Source organism: Miniopterus schreibersii, assembly GCF_964146895.1.
Source record: "Miniopterus schreibersii genome assembly, chromosome: 11".
Classification (NCBI taxonomy): domain Eukaryota; kingdom Metazoa; phylum Chordata; class Mammalia; order Chiroptera; family Miniopteridae; genus Miniopterus; species Miniopterus schreibersii.
The window spans coordinates 71216375-71234508 of NC_138111.1; the positions used below are offsets into that span (position 1 = coordinate 71216375).

General features: G+C 44.4%; 2 protein-coding genes across 4 annotated transcripts in view; one reads left to right on the forward strand and one right to left on the reverse strand.

Moving 5' to 3' along the window:
* The window catches only part of CENPP (centromere protein P), a 215107-nt gene that overhangs the window by 144086 nt on the left and 52887 nt on the right, over positions 1-18134 (forward strand). The gene's annotated exons all lie outside the window — the stretch shown is intronic.
* The window catches only part of ECM2 (extracellular matrix protein 2), a 35312-nt gene that overhangs the window by 2072 nt on the left and 15106 nt on the right, over positions 1-18134 (reverse strand). The window contains exons 4-9 of one of the 2 annotated variants that reach the window (XM_081150844.1): positions 15851-16342; positions 13800-13915; positions 12009-12144; positions 5598-5755; positions 3357-3496; positions 1711-2037 (exon numbers count right to left, since the gene is read on the reverse strand). In XM_081150844.1, coding sequence (XP_081006970.1) covers positions 1711-2037; positions 3357-3496; positions 5598-5755; positions 12009-12144; positions 13800-13915; positions 15851-16342 — 1369 coding nt within the window. The remainder of the gene's footprint in view (positions 1-1710; positions 2038-3356; positions 3497-5597; positions 5756-12008; positions 12145-13799; positions 13916-15850; positions 16343-18134) is intronic. The other variant, XM_081150845.1, reaches the window with a different exon arrangement.

Consider the following 18134-nt stretch of genomic DNA (forward strand, 5'->3'; position numbering starts at 1 on the left):
TGATATGGAATGATACCCATGATATATTGGTAATTTTAAAAAGTAAAGGGTGAAACTGAACACACTCTGTAGAGAGGGGAAAGAAGAATCCTCTTTGTAGTACACGTATAGTAATTACAGGAGAGGATGGGGAATTATCAGTATGTACGTATGTATGCTTATACTTGGTAAAAGAAATACTGGAAGCATAAACTAGAAATTAATTAAAAAATTTAACCTATGGGGAAGGACGGATTACAGTGTAAGGGACAGACATAGGAGAAAGGCATCTTTTAATATACACTGTTAAACAGTTTTGACTTTGGAATCATATAAATGTTTAACAGTAAAAATAATATTAATCAAATAGAAAAGAACAATTTAAAAACAAAAAATAAAGACCTTTTCTGAGTATGTATTAAGTTGTTGACATATTGTTACAGATAAAATGACTATTTCAGGTATACATCCTTTGTGGAACGTACTCTAAAGACAAAGAGAACTGCCAAAACATCATAAACTTTTTTGTTGTTAGTCATAATAATGGTATGATGACTTTCAAACTATTGTTTATATATTGTGATACAAAAATGTAAGTAAATATTGTTGGGAACCTGGATTTTTCAGTGTAAGATAAACAAGTTTAAAACAATAGGAATACTCTTCATAATGTTAAATTTGAATTGGGACTGTCGGTATGAACTCTTTCTTTACAAAGTGCGTGTTTTCTGACAGTGCACTTAAATTCCTCAAACAGTAACAACACTTTTGGGAAGAACATGCGTGGTGTGCGTATTGGGTCCTCTGAATACTATTCCCCTATGAGAGGCGCTGGGCTCTTGAAGAAAGCCTGGCGCGGGTGCACAGCAGGAAGCGGGGGTGAGCTGCCCGGGACTAGTGGAGGCCTCTCCAGGGCATAGCAGCCAGCTTGAAGGGCTGCCGTTGGCCAAAGACAGTACAGTTTAAGAGAAATAATTACAATTTATTGAAACATTCTGAATGTGTAAAACCGTAAGTTCATGTTGATTCTCCAGACGGAGATAGAAAGACAAAAACAAAATAAGAAAGCAGAAACACATAACCACCAATTAATTTTCCCCAGAGATAGCCACTATTAACATTTTAACATATTTTATAGTCTTTTTATTCATATGTAATGCATATACATATATGTAAATTTTCCAGTTTTATAACGATGTAATTGACATGTAATATTGTATTATTTTAAGGTGTACAATGTAATGACCTGACATATGAGACGCTCCTGCTTTCTGGGCAGGAGTGTGTCTGTAGAAGTGAGGGAAGCTGAATCACTATAAGTTTATTTAAAATTTTGCCTTCAGAAGAATCTAGATAGAGGCGATTTTAATTTTAGCATGTTTAGATTTTGTGTTCTGCAGGTTAATGTGTTTATAATTATACGTGAGGGTGGGAACAGCACCATAATATAATGCCTGATGCTTTATTTCACCCTGTTGTTAAGGTTCTAAGTATTATATAATACCCTACTTTTGAAAAATTTTACTATGGAAGCTTGCAGACATACAAAGTTAGAAAAAATATAATGAATTCTTATGTACCTATTATCTTCTAGCTTCAACAGTTATTAACATTTACCACTCATCCCTTTTTTCCTTAAAATAAATTTCAGACATCATGTCATGGTAGTTTAATCATATATTTTGTCAGTTGCAACAATTTAAATGGATACTTGAAAAAGCCAAAATTTACCGTATCTTGTTGTTGTTCAACCTCAGAAAATGTAATACTTTCATTTCTTGCACCCCTGGTGGTATAGATTGTAGGTCATTGTGATCCAGAAACAGCTCTCTTAGAGAGTGGTATGCCCCATAGAAGGAGACTCGGTCCACGCCGTCATCAGAGAGTTTGTTGAATGATAGGTACAAGTATTCCAGGCCCGGCTCCATGTGGCCAAACACGTAGCCAGGGATGCGCTCAATCCTGTTCCCCAGGAGCACGAGGTGCAGCAGCGACTTGGGGAGGTAGGAGGGGACCTGGTAGAGCTGGTTGTAGGAAAGGTCGATGGATTCTAGGTTTCTGCAGCAAAGGAAAGAGTAAACAAGGGGGACCATCAGGCCAGTGACTGTGAACTTGAGGTTATGACAGGGCCAGTCAGATGCTTGGTGATTTTCCTGCCAGCACTCGAGTGCAGTACACTGCCCGGTGTGGCAGTGTCAGTGTGGTGGCCTGGCTTCAGTATGTGTGCTCTTACCTGGGCACCACACAGCTGCTTGTGTTCTGTCAGAGAGGAGCATCAGCGTTCAGAGGGGTAATGGTGAGGCTCAAAGGGGTCCTCAAATGTGCCTAAGGTCACACTTGAATCAGAAATGAGATCCAGGAATCTGGCCAACATCAGACTTCGTCCCTAACCCTCCAGGGGCCCCAGCAGAGGAGTGGCCGTGTTGTGGGAATTTTGTATTCTCCTTCCTCATTTGATCCGATTGCCTGGCACCTGGGACATGAGTGAGAGAGACTAAGGGATCTAGAAAAGGTAGTTCACTGGCCAGAAGGTCAGGAAATAGGAGCTACCCGGCCGGTTTCAGGAGCCTCGCCTGCGAAGACTTTGCTCCTGAGGAAGACTCACTCCCCTTCCACCATGGCATACTGCCGAACCCAGGGAGCCCCCCACTCCTCTTTCATCTTGTTCCGTCCTGCTTCTGAAAGAAACCTTTCCTGGGCTGTGCTAGTCAGATCCCTTGTTCCCTTGCCACGTGTTCAACCTGCTAACGGTTCAACCCGGCTTTCCCACATGGCTCATTCTCCGCTCCTCACCAGCAAGGCCTCCACACTGGCCCCTTCAATGAGGGCTGCAGCCTGGGGCCACAAATTTATCTCCAGGAAGATGGGGTCTGCTGTTAGCCCAGGCCATCAGGCCAAGCAGCCCCCAGGCTATTTTGTAAGACTTGAGGGAGGGAAATCCTTTGGAGGACTGAAGACAGTGTGGCGTAGGACAGTGAAGCCTGGTGTTTTCACCGAAGGTGGGAGGTGGGGGGGGGGCAGGTTTCTTCTTCACTCTGTGCAAGGGATTAACTCACTTAAACTTCATGACTGCCCTGTGAGACCCACAGAGTGAAGGTGTCGTGGTGGTCAGACCCGTGTCCCTGCTCAGGCTCAGTGGTGGCTGGCGCAGCACCTGCCTGTGGTAAGGTGCCCACAGCAGTAGTGCCTGGGGTCACCCTAACACCAGCCATATCATCAGTGGTTTGAGTTCCATGAAAGAGGCTAGGTTCTAGGGAAGGGGGAGGTTCACTAAGAAAGGATGCTCTCACCTCCTTCATGTCTCCACCCATGTTCACCCCGCTTCAGTAATGGTAAAGGGAGGAAATTGAACAAGTCTAGTTATAGCATATACTTACTCTTGGTTTATCCAGGCTAAAGGTGCAATCCTATTTTCTTCAATTTTATTGTAACATAGTACAATGACATTGATATTTCTGGTATGATTGAAACAAATTTCAGTTATCTCTTCAATTTGGTTATTTTCTAGGTATAATTCCTATAATTAAGAAAAGACATTTTTTTTCTTGTTGATAAAATACATTCAGTTTTACAGATATTAAAATGGTATTGTAGACATTTGTAATACTTTCAACAATAAATTTTTAAAAACAGTATTGTAAACTATTCTTTGTAGTATTATCTAGAGAGTTTTACTGCTCCTCCAAGTGAGTTCATTCTTTTAAGTTGTCAAATTTTCTAATTAGAAAAAAATGTATTGTCTGTCATTTTATTTAGTTATTTTTCACATAAAATGTTGCAATATACATACAGTATGCCATAATAACTGGATAACGCTTTCCTAGTTTACAAAATTCATTCATATAAATTATTTCATTTGACTTCAAAACCCTAGGAAAAAGGTAGGAATTACAGTCCCCATTTAGCAGTGTAGAGAATCAGGCCTAGAGACATGCAGAGCCATCCCTGGGTTGCACAGTGATGTGTGAAGAGAGCTCGTCCTGGCTTGGCCCCACCAGTTCATGCTGTCTGTAATATTTTTAGGTTCGTGTTTTTGTACTTGATTTTGTATTGAAATTAATTTCGTTAGAAGTTAATTAAGAACTTTCATTTAACGTCAGGGTGAAGTTTACTAGAACTTGAAGTAAGTGTTCAGCAGCTAGCTGTCTTCAAGTTCATTCACTTGGCATCAGAGAGAGTTTTTCACTCAACAGGGATCTTGTTGGAGTTCAGAAGTAGAATAGGTATGTATCTTCACTATAACTTTTGTAGTAATTTCCCCCTTTGTCACTTAATTTTGGTATTTATTAGAAATAGGTAAAGAGATTTTTAGCCTTTTGCTTTTGCCTTCATATGTATTTTGGGGTAAACTAGATCAGTGGTTCCCAAACTTTGTAAAGCACAGTCACTTGTGAGCTGTTGAAAGTGTGAAATGTACCCCAGTCAAAGCACAGTCATCCGTACATTGAACTGTGCGACTCTGGGGCTGTGCCCCGGATGGAATCAGAGCACAGCGCCGGGGTGGGCAGCGCCCCCGTGGGAGTGGGGGAGGCCCTCTGGAAAGAGAACCAGAGAGGAGGGTCCGGTGTGTGCGCACACGCCTGGGTGCGTGCGTGCGTGCGCGCTTTACTGTGTGCATCAGTATGTATGGAAATTTTTAATTTTTAAAGATGTTACAAATTGCTGACTCCACCATACAAAGGACCTCAGTTAACACATCTGGAATAAGTCCAGGCGTCTATTTCTTTAGAATCCAAGTGGTTGTGATGTCAAGCCAGGTACTGGCACCTTGGTCTTTACTATTTTGATACATTCTGATGTTAAATCTTAATCTGCAAATAGGAGAAAGAAGAAGGTGGTGGCTGTGGCAGCAGCATCAGGTGACCAATGGCCCCCTCTTGGCTGTGAGAAACTTCGTCCTTCTTGCTGGGTGATCGTGCGCATGGTAGAAATGGAACTCAGAGGAGGTGGCCTGGGTGTCAGCGGGGTCTGCGAGACCTCCTTGTCCTTAGTGCAGGAAGTTGGGGTGTGCACTCAGTAGCAAAGGCCACCAAGAGTCCCCCTTAGTTAAGCGTGTTCCTTGCTGCAGCAAAGGAGGTCACACACCTCAACAGTAGGGGCATCTCCAGAGGGTAGAAACAGGATGACATTTGGGCCCTTGGTGGGAGCTGGTCACAACTGGTAAGTTGGGGGGCTGCCAGCACAGTCGTCAGCCTTCTCTGTAGATTGCATCCATCCATGCACGGCCACTGCTAGTTTATGTGGGATTCTGGGCGGAGCAGACTGGGATGACTGTCACAGTTCCTGTTTGGGACAGTTAAAACTATCTTGCAAGTCAGGGTACTTTTTGCAAGTTGTAGTTTTTAAATTTTTAGTTCATTTTTCTAGTCTCTCCTGAGGAGCTGTCAGCATGACCGTTTATTACTTTTTTTAAGGGTCTTTACTCATAATTATAACTTTGATTCATAATTTTATGTAATTTGAAGAGAAAACTGTTCAAATTATAGTAAGTTCTATATACAGCATTAAAACTAACAAGTTTAATATGCATCACAATAATCTCTTAAATATATTGTTTGGGGTTTTTTTGTAGCATACTTTATTTAAAATATAAAACATTAGAAAAAAGATATTGGTACCTCAATAGAAGCAGGAAGACCCTGTGGTATAATTCTAAATTTATTTTGTCCCAAACGCAGGTAGGATAGGCTCTTCAAAGGTTTGAAAGCTAAAGGATTGACATTGGTCTCACTGAGATTGTTTCCTTCCAGTTCTAAGGTAACCAACCGACTTAATCCTATAAAAAAATAAAATTATTGGGATATTAGGATAATTGGAAAACTATACAATTTCTATAACCTTTCAAAATGTCATGTGAAATGTTCGGTTTATTTGGAGGGCAGATGTAGCTTCTTTCTTTGTATCTCTGTAGAGGTTTTTCCCAAGTACTTTTCACATTCTAAATACTCAGTGCAGCCAAGACTGAGCCTGAGTGCATGGTCCTTGGAGAGGCAGGCTTGTAGAGAAACCATCGTGCTGTCTGGTCAAAGTTTGTACTCTAAGGGATGGGAGCGGTGGTAGGTCAGGGGTGAGCAGGGTGCCCCACAGAGGCAGCAGTAGCCAAGCAGGGACTTGGAACGCAGCTGGGCAAAAGTAGAAGGTTGTGGAAGGTCCTTTGAAGCATTTGTGGAGATAAGTAGGTATGAAATGGCAGCATAATTGGGGATGGACCAGGAGTATAGTGCAATGAGGGTGCCTTTTTCAGGACAAAGGAGGAGCGTGCTTTGCCTGGAAAACCCCGTTTCTGAACATGCAGCACTGAATTTCCACCACAGTGTTCACTTCCTGGAGAGGATGCAACCAAGTGGGCGTTTGAAAGGAAAATAATCAGAAGCTCTCCACACGCTCAGACTGTGCGACCAAGAGAGGCCTTTATACAAGCAAGTTTTATCCACATTATTTCTACGGCCTCAGGAGTGGAATGATCCAAACTAATCAGAATCTTAAAGAGGACTGGGTGGCTCGACGAGAAGATGGAGGTGGGACGCGTGTGAGGGTGAGTGTGTGTGAAAGAGCATGTGTAGAAGTGTGAGAGTGTCTGTCTGTGGGGACTAGCTGGTGGTGCTGTGGGCCCACTGCTGCCACCACCGCCGCTGGCTGGGCGCTTCTCGCTCGCAAGTTTGCAGTGCGTGCCATTTTGGGATATTTGCAGAATCTTGGTTGCCATCAACAAATCAATACACAACAAGTGCTGGTGTGAGTGGAGATAGGGGAACCCTGGTACACTGCTGGTGGGTGTGCAGATGGGTGTGGAAAGCAGTGTGGAGATTCCTCAAAAAATTAACTATGGAACTGCCATTTCATCCAGTGGTCCCACTTCTAGGAATATATCCTAAGAACCCTGGGACACCAGTCAGAAAAAACATGCACCGCTATGTTCATAGCAGCATAATTTGCAGTAGCTAAGATCTGGATACAGCCCAAGTGCCCATCAGTAGATGAGTAGATAGAAAAGCTGTGGGACATTTACACCATGGAATACTATGCAGCTGTAAAAAAGAAGGATCCCTTACTCTTTGAGACAGCATGGAGGGATCTGGAGAGTATTATGCTGAGCGAAATAAGCCAGGCAGAGAAAGACAAGTACCACATGATCTGACTCATATGTGGAATCTAATGAACAAAATAAACTGATGAACAAAATAGATCCAGAGACATAGAAGCATGGAATAGACTGAGGGGCCTCAGAGGGAAGGCGGGGGTGGGTAGCTTGGAAGAGATTAACCAAAGAACTTATATGTATATATGCATAACCCACGGACACAAACAAGTGTGGTGAAGAGATCAGTGGGTAAAAAAGGGGGGGACATTTGTAACACTTTCAACAGTAAAGATAAAGTAAAAAAAAAGAAAAAAAAGAAATGAAGATACAAAGAAGGGGAAGCATATACTGTGTATGTGGATTAGAATTAACATCATTAAAATGTCCATACTACCAAAAGGAATTTATAGATTCAACGCAATCCCTATTAAAATACCAATGGCATATGTCACAGATCTAGAACAAATAACAATCCAAAAATTTATATGGAACTAAGAAAGTCCCCCAATAACCGCAGCAATCTTGAGAAAGAACAAAGTTGGAGGGGTCACAACTAGACTACAAAATCCATTGTAATCAGCACCGTGCTACTGGCACAGGAAGAGGCATATGGATCAATGGAACAGAGCAGAGACCCCAGAAATCGACCCACGCCATTACGGTCAATTAATATTTGACAAAGGCAAGAGCATACAATGGAGTAAAGACAGCCTTTTCAGTAAATGGTGCTGGAAAAATTGGACAGGTACATGCAAAAATATGAAACTAGTTATCAATTTACACATACACAAGAAAAAACTCAATTGACGAAAGACTTAAATGTAAGTCACGAAACCACAAAAATTGTAGAAGAAAACAGGCGGTAAAATCTCAGACATCTCACCTAGCAGAATATTTGCTGATACAGCTTCAAGGGCAGGGGTGGGGAACCTTTTTTCTGCCAAGGGCCATTTGTATATTTGTAACATCATTCACGGGCCATACAAAATTATCAACTTAAAAATTAGCTATGAAAAAAGCTCCTAGATTTGTTGACTTTCAAGTTCCACCTGCGGTTGCCTTGGCAAGGCCAGACCCAATGATTTCACGGGCTGCATATGGCCTTCAAGCTGGACATTCCCCACCCCTGTTCTAGGGCAAGAGAAACAAAGGAAAAAATAAACAAATGGGACTACATCAAACTAAAAAGCTTATGCACAGCAAAAGAAACCGGCATCAAAATGAAAAGGGAGCCCGCTGTATTGGAGAACATATATCAAAAATATATAGGGAACTCATACAACTCAATAAAAGGAAGACAGTCTAATTAAGAAAGGGGCAAAGGACCTGAATAGACAATTCTCTAAAGAGGACACACAGATCGCCAAGGGTATATGAGAAATTGTTCAGCGTCACTAGTTGTCAGAGATGCAAATTAAAACCACCATGAGGTATCACCTCACACCTGTCAGAATGGCTCCATCAGCAAATCAACAAATGACACATGCTGGCGAGGGTGTGGAGAAAGGGGAGCCCTGGTGCACTGCTGGTGGGAATGCAGACTGGTGCAGCCACTGTGGAAAACAGTATGGAGGGTCATCAAAAAATTAAAAATGGAGCTGCCTTATGACCCAGTGATCCCACTTCTAGGCATATATCGTAAGAATCCTGAAACACTCATCAGAAAGAATATATGCACCCCTATGTTCATAGCAGCACAGTTTACAATAGCCAAGGTCTGGAAACAGCCCAAGTGCCCATCAGTAGATGAGTGGATAAAAAGCTGTGGGACATTCACACCAGGGAATACTACGCAGCTGTGAAAAAGAAGGACATCTTACCTTTTGAGACAGTATGGAGAGACCTGGAGGGTATTATGCTAATCGAATTAAGTCATAGAAAGACAAGTATCACATGATCCCACTTATACGTGGAATGTAATGAACAAAATAAATGATGAAAAAAATAGTTCCAGAAGCATGGATACATGGAAAAGACTGAAAGATCTCTGGGGTTGGGGGAGTGGAAAAGATTAACCAAAGAACTTATATACATATATGCATAACCCATGGACACAGACAATAGTGTGATAAAGTCCTGGGGAAGGGCAGGTGCTGGCTGGAGGAGGGTAACGGGTGCAAATGGGGGACATCTGTTATACTCCTACAATTTTTTTAAAATTATAAAAAGAATGGGCAGCTCAGCAGTAATGATTGCCAGAGGTGTCTGAGTCAGACATTCAGGATGTAACTTTGGGGTTTGTTCAGTGGTTAAGATTTCCAGAATAGGGGCCGTTCTCATATTCAACTCAAGTCATGACCATTGCCCTAAGTGCTCTGTGCAACGCATTTCTTACTTTCAGGCCTATCAGAGAAGCAAGAGTACGTAGCACAGACGCCGGAAGAGAGCACAGCGGAGGCAGCAGTGTAGACTTGATTGTAACGCAGTGTGAGCAGGGCTCAGCGGGTGGTGTTGAGGGTCAGTTGAAGGGCTGAGAGAAAGAAATTAGGGAGGCCAACCAGCACACTATAATAAGTGATTATATTTCCTCATATTCTCTTTAATTTTCAAAACAAGATCCTGAGAATACAGCACATTTATCTAGTATGAAATTCAGGTTTGGGAATATAATAGAAGTTTTCCAGTCAAAACAGATAATAGAAGTAGACTAATGGTTATTTTCTGACCTCAGAAGAAACATCATACACAATACAAACTTATGATACTATGAATCACTTTGCAGTATCCTCTCATTTATGTGTATACTGTATGCGTAGGAAACACGGTATGTGTGTTACTGTACGCAGCAGGAGACTGGATAGAGTTAGAAGAGATTAAAAGGTTCTTGCAGGAGAGCGGGGTAGGAGTGTTTGTTAGCAGGGGCGGGTGGGAAGTCATTCCCGCGGTGGGTGGGTGTGAGATGTGCACAGGCATTGTCAGGCACATCTGGTTTTCTTCTGCCGTCCCTCCTTTCTACCTTTGCACTCCTCCCCCTCAATGATAAGACCCAGCTTTTCTCCCAAGTGGGTATGCAGGTCCGTGCGTCCCGGGCGAACTCCCAGTGTCCTGGCACAGCCTGCGCAGCTCCTCCTTGGCTGATTCCTGCCCACCCCTTCGTGCCTCCTGCTGCTGCTCAGGCCCCTGCACCCTGCACCCTGGACTGACCGGTGAGGACGGCATGCCGTCCCTGTGGCACCGGGCTCTTTCATTTCTTCGTGCGTTTGTACATGCTGCTTCTCTCCCTGAGGTGTCTGTCTTCCCCCTTCCCTGGAACTGTACATAACCTGCCATGAGAGATAGTAGAAGAACAGCAAGCCACTGACAGCCCTGCCGGCGGCTTCCACCTTGGAAGCGCAGTGGCACAGCCCTGGCGCTGGCCTTTTCTCGGCTCACACTGCTTACTGCCGCCAGCCTGACCATCGAGGGCAGCAAGACTCACAGGAGCTGAGGAGCCTTAGAGGCTGCAGCAGTTATGAAAGAACCCAGCACCTGAGTGGTTGGCACTGGAGCAGGCCTCAGAGCAGCCCACACAGAACAGGAGCCGCCCGCACCGCGAGTGCAGGGGCCCTGGGGGAGGCGGCCTTTCACCCGGGCCCACAGCGAACCCGCGTGTGGAAGCATTTGGTCGGGAGGGAGAGCAGAGGCAGCTGCGGGGAGGTGTGAGCCTTTGCTAAGTGTAGACTTAGGTTCTATAACGTGTCCTCTGACGGCACAGACAGGAATATGCTCCCATGTAGTTCACATACAGCCCCTTAGTACACTTCTTCTAAATTAAGTGTTCTTTGGTCTGTTCCAGTTTCTGGCAGTTAGAAATGGAACTTTCTAATGTGTTTTCCATCTGACAAAGCTCACCCAGCCTTGTGTGTGCTATGTTTCCTGTGTACCCTGAAGTCCACCTGGAGACAGTATCTCCATAACCGTGGCGTCCTCCGATTTGGCAGTGCTCAGTATGATTCCTTTCCCCATCATCAGAAATGTTTTCTTCCTATGAAGTGTTTTGGGAGTGAAAGGAAATAATTGAATCATTTTATTCCTTTAAAGCCTTGGGTTATCAAGGTACATTAACATGATAAATGTATTCCAGATGAAATACAAAGTGTTAGCAGCATACCTCAAGAGGAACGCTCAACTGTTAGGAAGGTAAAACAAGAAATTAAGCCGTCTTTGTCTTCAAGAAGAGTTTAATCAAAGACATGAACTAGAATTCATGAAAAGCTAGATGTAACACTGCCTCTTTTATACATAGTTCATAATATGACAGCTTCAGCTATCCAGCTTAGTCCAGAAACAGCCATACGAACAGTCAGTTCTAGGTGTGTCAGATGTATGGAATGTGGGGCGCTGTCACTAAAGCCCTTGCGTAGGAAGGCCAGGCCGGCACAGCAGCCACACGGGCAGCCAGACACCCATGCGTGTTGTCCATTGGGTGCTGTGGCCAGAAGTGCCAGAGCGAAAGAGACTGCCACGGACTGCATGTGCGAACGTTACTGTGCCCCTGACTCCTGTCGGATACATAATTCTCATATGCCAGCACATGGCAGACTACAGTAGCAAAATGTGTGGAGGCAGCGGAGCTGTGGCGTATTGAGCATCTAAGGGGGATACAGGAGGCAGTCCGCCAGCCGTGGCGCAGCGCCATCGCCACCAACCCCCACCAGGACCATAGTGCAGATGGCACCAGCCCTTGGCTCTCGAAAGTGCAGCTCGGGACATGACGGGTTTGGAGGTCAGTGACTGTTGTAGATGACTGAGAGTTTCATTTCCTTTTAGAGTACATGTTAGGACAAGGGGCAGTTTAAAATACATTTTAAGAAGTTTCACCAGTCAGTGTTAAAATAAGGTGTATCAGCTTACATGGTAAAGTGACCTAAGGAACCTTGCTAGCTGTTCATTTGGCGATACTTCAAGTGAAATTCCCACACGACTGCAAGAGAAAGGTAACAAGGCCCCAGACCCACATGCTCAGTACCTGATAAACTTGCTTCATCGATGGCCCGGAGGTGGTTCTCGCTGACTCTAAGCTCTTCCAGAGTAGGTGGTAGCTCTGAAGGGATCTCCCCCAGGTTGTTTCTGTCCATATTCAGCTGCACTAGCTTCTTCAGGAGCTTAAAAGGCAAAACTGAAAGTTACGCTTCCAGCTGGTCCCAGGTGTACGGTAGCCATCTCACTGAGTGGTCGGTTTGCTGTGGTCGCGTCTCACAAGCCTGCACTTGCTCGGGTTTAGACCAGTTCCCCACTCTCCCTGCCAGGTAGCTGTTGGTCCTGCCAGTGTTCACTCCCAGCATTTTCAGCACGCCCCACTTGGGGACTTTGTATGTCACTCACCCGTACTTATTTGTCACACGTGATTGTGGCCTGTGTACGTAAACAAGAGAGAGCTCCTGTGGCCACTGGGTTGATTGTATTTCGCTAGATCTTAGGTTTTCGCCTTCTCAGCGGGAGACACACAGTTAACTAAATCATGTGGTAAACCGAATCTGTCCTGGATGCTGAAAGTAGGACAGCAATTTGAATTGTCAGGTATTTGTAAACCTCAGTTTTCTATGTTCATTAAGTAGAAGCAGAATTATAACATAGCACTAATTATAGTGGAAATTCTTCAAAATTAAGTGGTACAAGCATCATAAGCTGTGCTCTGCGGTACCCAAGCAGTTTCAGCTGTGGGAAGTGCATCCCCACCGCTGAAGTTGCATGCGCGTTGGGTGGACTGCCCGCGATGCCAGAGCGGAGTACTATGGGGGGGACAGGTCTCGGTGAGGTCCTGTGAGTGACTCACTTCAGTGGTGCCCAGAGTCCAATTACAGCAGGCTGGGAATGGGACAGGAAACCCCAAAACAAGAAAAGAAGGTGTCTTCCTTTTTGATCAAATACAGGAAGCCATGAGTCCCATGTTTCGATCAGGAGGATGGCTAGTGTGAGGCCAGCCCTGTTGGTCTGACTTACGTGTGGACCTCCCTCGCCTTCCAGCCCAGAATCTGACAGAACCAGGGGTGATCGCACAGGTGCCCAGCAACTTGTCCAGGAGTGGACGGAAAACTGCAAGGGGATCAGGTTTGACCGAGTGGGATGTAGTATGTTCTACTGGGCTTCTTAAATCGCACACACTTACGTGTATTTGTTACACATACAGACCCCTCCTCTTTTGCTCCTGCATTTGGTTCTCTGAAATTCCCTGATCCTCTCTCCTCCTTCTTAGAGAAAAAAAGTGTCGAATCTGTGTCTCTCGGAAGTTTTTCTGTGCTGTGTCCCGCCTTCTTCCCTCTTTCCGCCAGATTTCACCTGAGTCCACTTGGTTTCCAGAGCCCCTCTTGCTAAAGCACCATCCCTTCACCAGATGTTGCCCATGCACAGAACGGGCAGCTCTGACTGCTGGCCTCACAGGGCTCATCAGTTTCCAATAAGCTGTCCCCTCTCCCAGGAACTCCTCATGGACTGAGACCATGTTTCAGCATGCTTTCAGCTACTGGGGGGAAACTGCTCTGTAAATTTTAAACATTTGTTGTGTCATTAATGCTGTTTTTGGTGTCCTAAGGGTGTGAAGCACAGAAAAACTAGCCAGAAACATGTGACACAACAGACTGTATTCAATATAAAACTTCAGTACAGCATAGGGACATGAGGGAAGAAACTTTCTAAACTTAGAATACTACCAGGTAAAGCAGTTGACTTTTTCTCCGTTTCCCATCTCTCCCCACTGCCTGTGCAAGTCATGGGGAAGCTGTGTAAATAGACTGTTACTCACAAGTCAGCGCGTGTTTACCTTGAATGCTTTTGGACCTATGCCTGAAGAGCTGATATTATTTTTGCTCAAATCAAGCCTTTCCAAATTCGGTAATCCATTAAATGCTTCATCTGGAATGGAGGTGATGGAATTGCCTAGGACACGGAGCAGTTGTGTTTTAGATATATGTGCCAATACATGTACACATGTGTCTGAATGCACACACATACATACATGTGCACTTGCACAGAGAGCAAAAGAGTTTTATCTGTAGGAGAAAGCAATACTCATAGCATGGGCAGAGCCCATACCATATAAGCAAACACACATTTAGAGAAGTAGCAAGGCTAGGACTAAGCTGCTCCCCAGGCAGCATTTTCGCTCTGAGGGCTCGTGCTCTGATGTGTCATGTGTGGGTAAAGCTGCGTAATACAGCCAGAATGTGGTTAGTGGGACAGTTCTGTTAGCATTGTGCATTTCATAACAAAGACTATTTCTGGAAGGTAATGCAGAAACTGATTTTTGGAGTTCTTTATCTTTTCCCACTGACATTTCTTAGACTCTGGTTCAGAATCATAATACTATTATTAATTAATGAAGTCTTGGGCATGTCCACTTCAGCCTCTAAATAAGCAACATGAAGAGATACTCTCTCAGATCGCCTGCAGATCTAATGTTTTACTTCTATGACTGTAATCTACACAAGTCCCTACATGCCTCACATTTATGGGGCTTTATACATGTACATTTAAGTATAGGAGTCAGTGGTTTTAAACTCAGAAAATGAGCTTCCCAGAAACAGTGAGTACTATGTCAACCACATGTGACCTTGTAAAGCTACGATAGTGTGACTGAGCACAGGTCATTCATCTGTCACAAGACTGTAGACCTGCCGCAGAGCACACCTGGCGTGTAGGCCCAGGAGGGTGTTGTTGCACAGGAGTCTCTGGGTATACGAGGAGTTCCTCTGGAGGTCACAGAGTGTGGTGTTTGCAAGGCCATGACACCGCTGGTGTCCACACAGGCTGGCCACCCTGAACAAAGGTGTCAGACTTTTTCTATTGAATATTTATATGATCATTTACTATTTCTATGGTAGTTTATTTCTGTGATTTCCCCTGAGGCACGCCTGAAACCCCCTTCAGATACTTTTGCCCCTGCATCTGCAGGGCAACCCTCTCATGGGCCTTGTCACCCGGTCTATTGGCCCATTCCCCCTGCCAGCCAGTCTCACACCCAACACCTGGTCATGCTCTTCCTCTACTCAGCCTTCCTGGGTGGCCCTATAAAAACATGCCACCAGAATGGCTACCGTGAGGGGATAGCTGGCGGGAAGCAGGATGGGGGCCTCTCTGATGTTGCTGCGGCAGGGACTCCTGATCATTTCTTACAAAGCTAAATGTGCATTTACTGTGTCCCTCCAGGGAAAGAAAGCTTTGGTCCATATAGACATCTGGATGTGGGTGTTCATAACAGCTGTACACATCGTTGCCCCAAACTGGAGATGACCCAGATGTCTTTTAGCTGGTGCCTATGGTTCATCCAGACAACCACTCAGCAGGGTAGAGGGGCAAGATACTGATAAAATGCAGCAACCTGGATGGCCTCACAGCAGTATGAGGAGAGGAGGAAGCCCAGCTGAAAAGGCTATGTATTGGTGATTCCAGTTCCCAGCGTGCTGGGAAAGGAAAACTGTAGACCCAGATCACATCCTGGTGGCAGGGCCTGTGATGGGAATGAGGGAGGTGATGGAAATGATCTGTACCGTGATTGTGGCAGTGGTTACCTGACTATATGCATGTCTCAACACGCAATAACGTGCTACAAATAAGTTTTACTGCATACAAGTTCTACCTCAGTAAAGTTGACTTCAAGAAAGAAGTCCGCAGGAATCCTGGTTTGATTTGGAGGAATCTGCTTTATACCTAATTATGCTACACTGTAGTATACCCTGCCTCTTCTGCAAAGTTTATGTTTGAAGATTGTGGAAATAGTCTGGAGTTCATTTATATTATAAGATTGAAGTTAACATTCATAGGGCAATGAGAGTTATTTACTTTTAAAGTAAAACAGACATCAGCATCTCTTACCAGCGAGCTCCAGCCTTGTTACCCTGGGTGCTGTTAGCGGTGGTATCTGTGTGAGGCCAGCGCCCTTGCAGCTGATGGTCCTGTAGGACAAAGAGCACCCGCTGGGCAGAGGCGGCCTGCCCCGGGGAGGGCGGGGGGCCGGGTGCGGGGCCGGGTGCTCCTCGCGCCCCGCGGGCTGTCCGCGGCCCTGCGCCTGCCTCCGCGCCTCTGCAGGTCCCTGCTCGGCCCCCTCTCTGCCCTGGCCCTCGGCAGGAAGTCTTCCCACAGCTCCAGGTCCTGGCATCTTTTTCTTTTGTTCCTTGTCTTCATTTTCTTCCATTTCTTCAGCCTCCTCAGAGTGAAGCTCCTCTTTTCTCAGTGTTCCATCCACTTCCACCCGAGGAGGTGGCCGTTGCTGATGAAGCAAATTAGTCGGTTCTCTTTGTTCTGAAGAGTCACCAGAACATTCAGTTTTGTCATTTAATGCTGCACCACTGAGTAGCGAGGAGGCTGCTACGACCATGCAGGGAGCAGGTGGCAGGCGCATTGTGATGTTGATAAAAAGAATCGGAACAAAAATGAGGTGAATAAATATTATTCCCTCCTGGCATTTGAGTGCAGTTTAAACGTGAAATGCATCCTGAAATTTTTGCTTGAATAGTTTTAATAGTAACTATTTCTATTCTGTAAGATCTATTATAGGTAATTTTTATGTTGAGTGAGGTTTTACTATTTATTTTTACTCCAGTATCGTGCTACCTGGTAACTACAGAGGGAGTGATACTCCCACATATGATGCAAAGAGCAGTCCATGGTGAGACTGCAGCCTATTCGATGTGACACCTTTGCCACAGGTACTGTTTATTAATTAGGGTTGTTGATAAAGCAAGAGTTTGTATACTATCAGACATAAAAAAGGGAAACATGCATATTTTATTTGCTTATGATATTGAAAGTGGCTTTTGTTTATAGATTTATTATTTTTGCCCAATTTTCCTTCAGCTCCATGTGTCTAAAAGCATCCTCTGATAGAAAGTTCTTCTGTTCTCCCAGACTCTACTTAAATCATTTTTGCTTCCTCAGACTCTTAGAAAACATCTGGACTTACCTAACCTAGAGATGCGCATGAGGGTCTTTCTGTTACTCCATAATGATGAGAGCAGGCATAGTATAAAGTGGAAGGGCCACCTACATTTGTATGTAGCTGTTAATATCTATTGCTAAAGTGAGGCACGGGTGGCTAACACCACCCTTGAGACTCACCCTCTGGATGGAGAGTCCTGGGAAAGAGTGAGTGTAGTGCATAAACTTTCCATCAAAACACATAAATGTGCTTAGTCATCTCCTGCTTTTATTTAATACTAAACACAAATCACCCCAAAGAGAACTTGGAAAATATCATTATTTGAAGAATTACTTGAGATTTCAATTCAGTATGTATTATAAAGTGTTGGAGTTATTTTCTCACATTTCTGGCAGAAAATACAAACGGGGAATAGGAAAAAATTAGCAGAAGGAAACTAAAGATATTATATTAAAACATTTAAAATCCTTCCTTTATATCCAAGTTTATTTTTCCAAGGTAACCACAGCATTTTAAGAATAATTCAGCTCCTTTGACAAATGAGGATTTCTGAATCTTTTCTTTATAAACATTGTATTTCACCCCCAAGGAGTCAGTTTTATTAAACATTTCTATTTTCTAACACTTTTATTTTCTAGCACTTTTATAATACCTTAGTAAAGTAATTCGTAGTATCCACCAAAATACAATTCCTAAATATTCTAAAGTTCTTCCCTGGCAGGAGGCTTTTGCAGATACCTAACCTGTGATCATCCTTGATTATAGACTAGAAAAAACAGCCCAATCCCGCCTCATAAATTACTTAACATGTACTTATTTCATAAGGCATTGGCTAAGCTTTTCTTGGAGGAGACCTGGGCCTTTCTCCTGAGGATTCTCTACTCCATCAGGTATGAGCCTCATGGGGTAAGGGGACAGTGAGCAGCCAACAAAACCTCACAGTGTGATCTTCCTGCGCACAGCATTCCGCATAGCAAGAGACTGCCCGATCGGCTGGAGAGGGGCTGGCTTCTCTCCAGAGCAGACACTCTTCCCTGTGTACCAGGAGCTCTCCACCTTCCTCTGGGATAATAGCTGTACCAGTGTGTTGGATAAGCGAGTAACGCATGTGGGGAACTGAGCCCTGACACATACTAACGACTCAGGGACTGTTGGCTGCTGTAAGTTCTGTCACCACATTCTAAAGCTGAGAGTCAGACGTGGGATGTGGTCTGGTCCAAG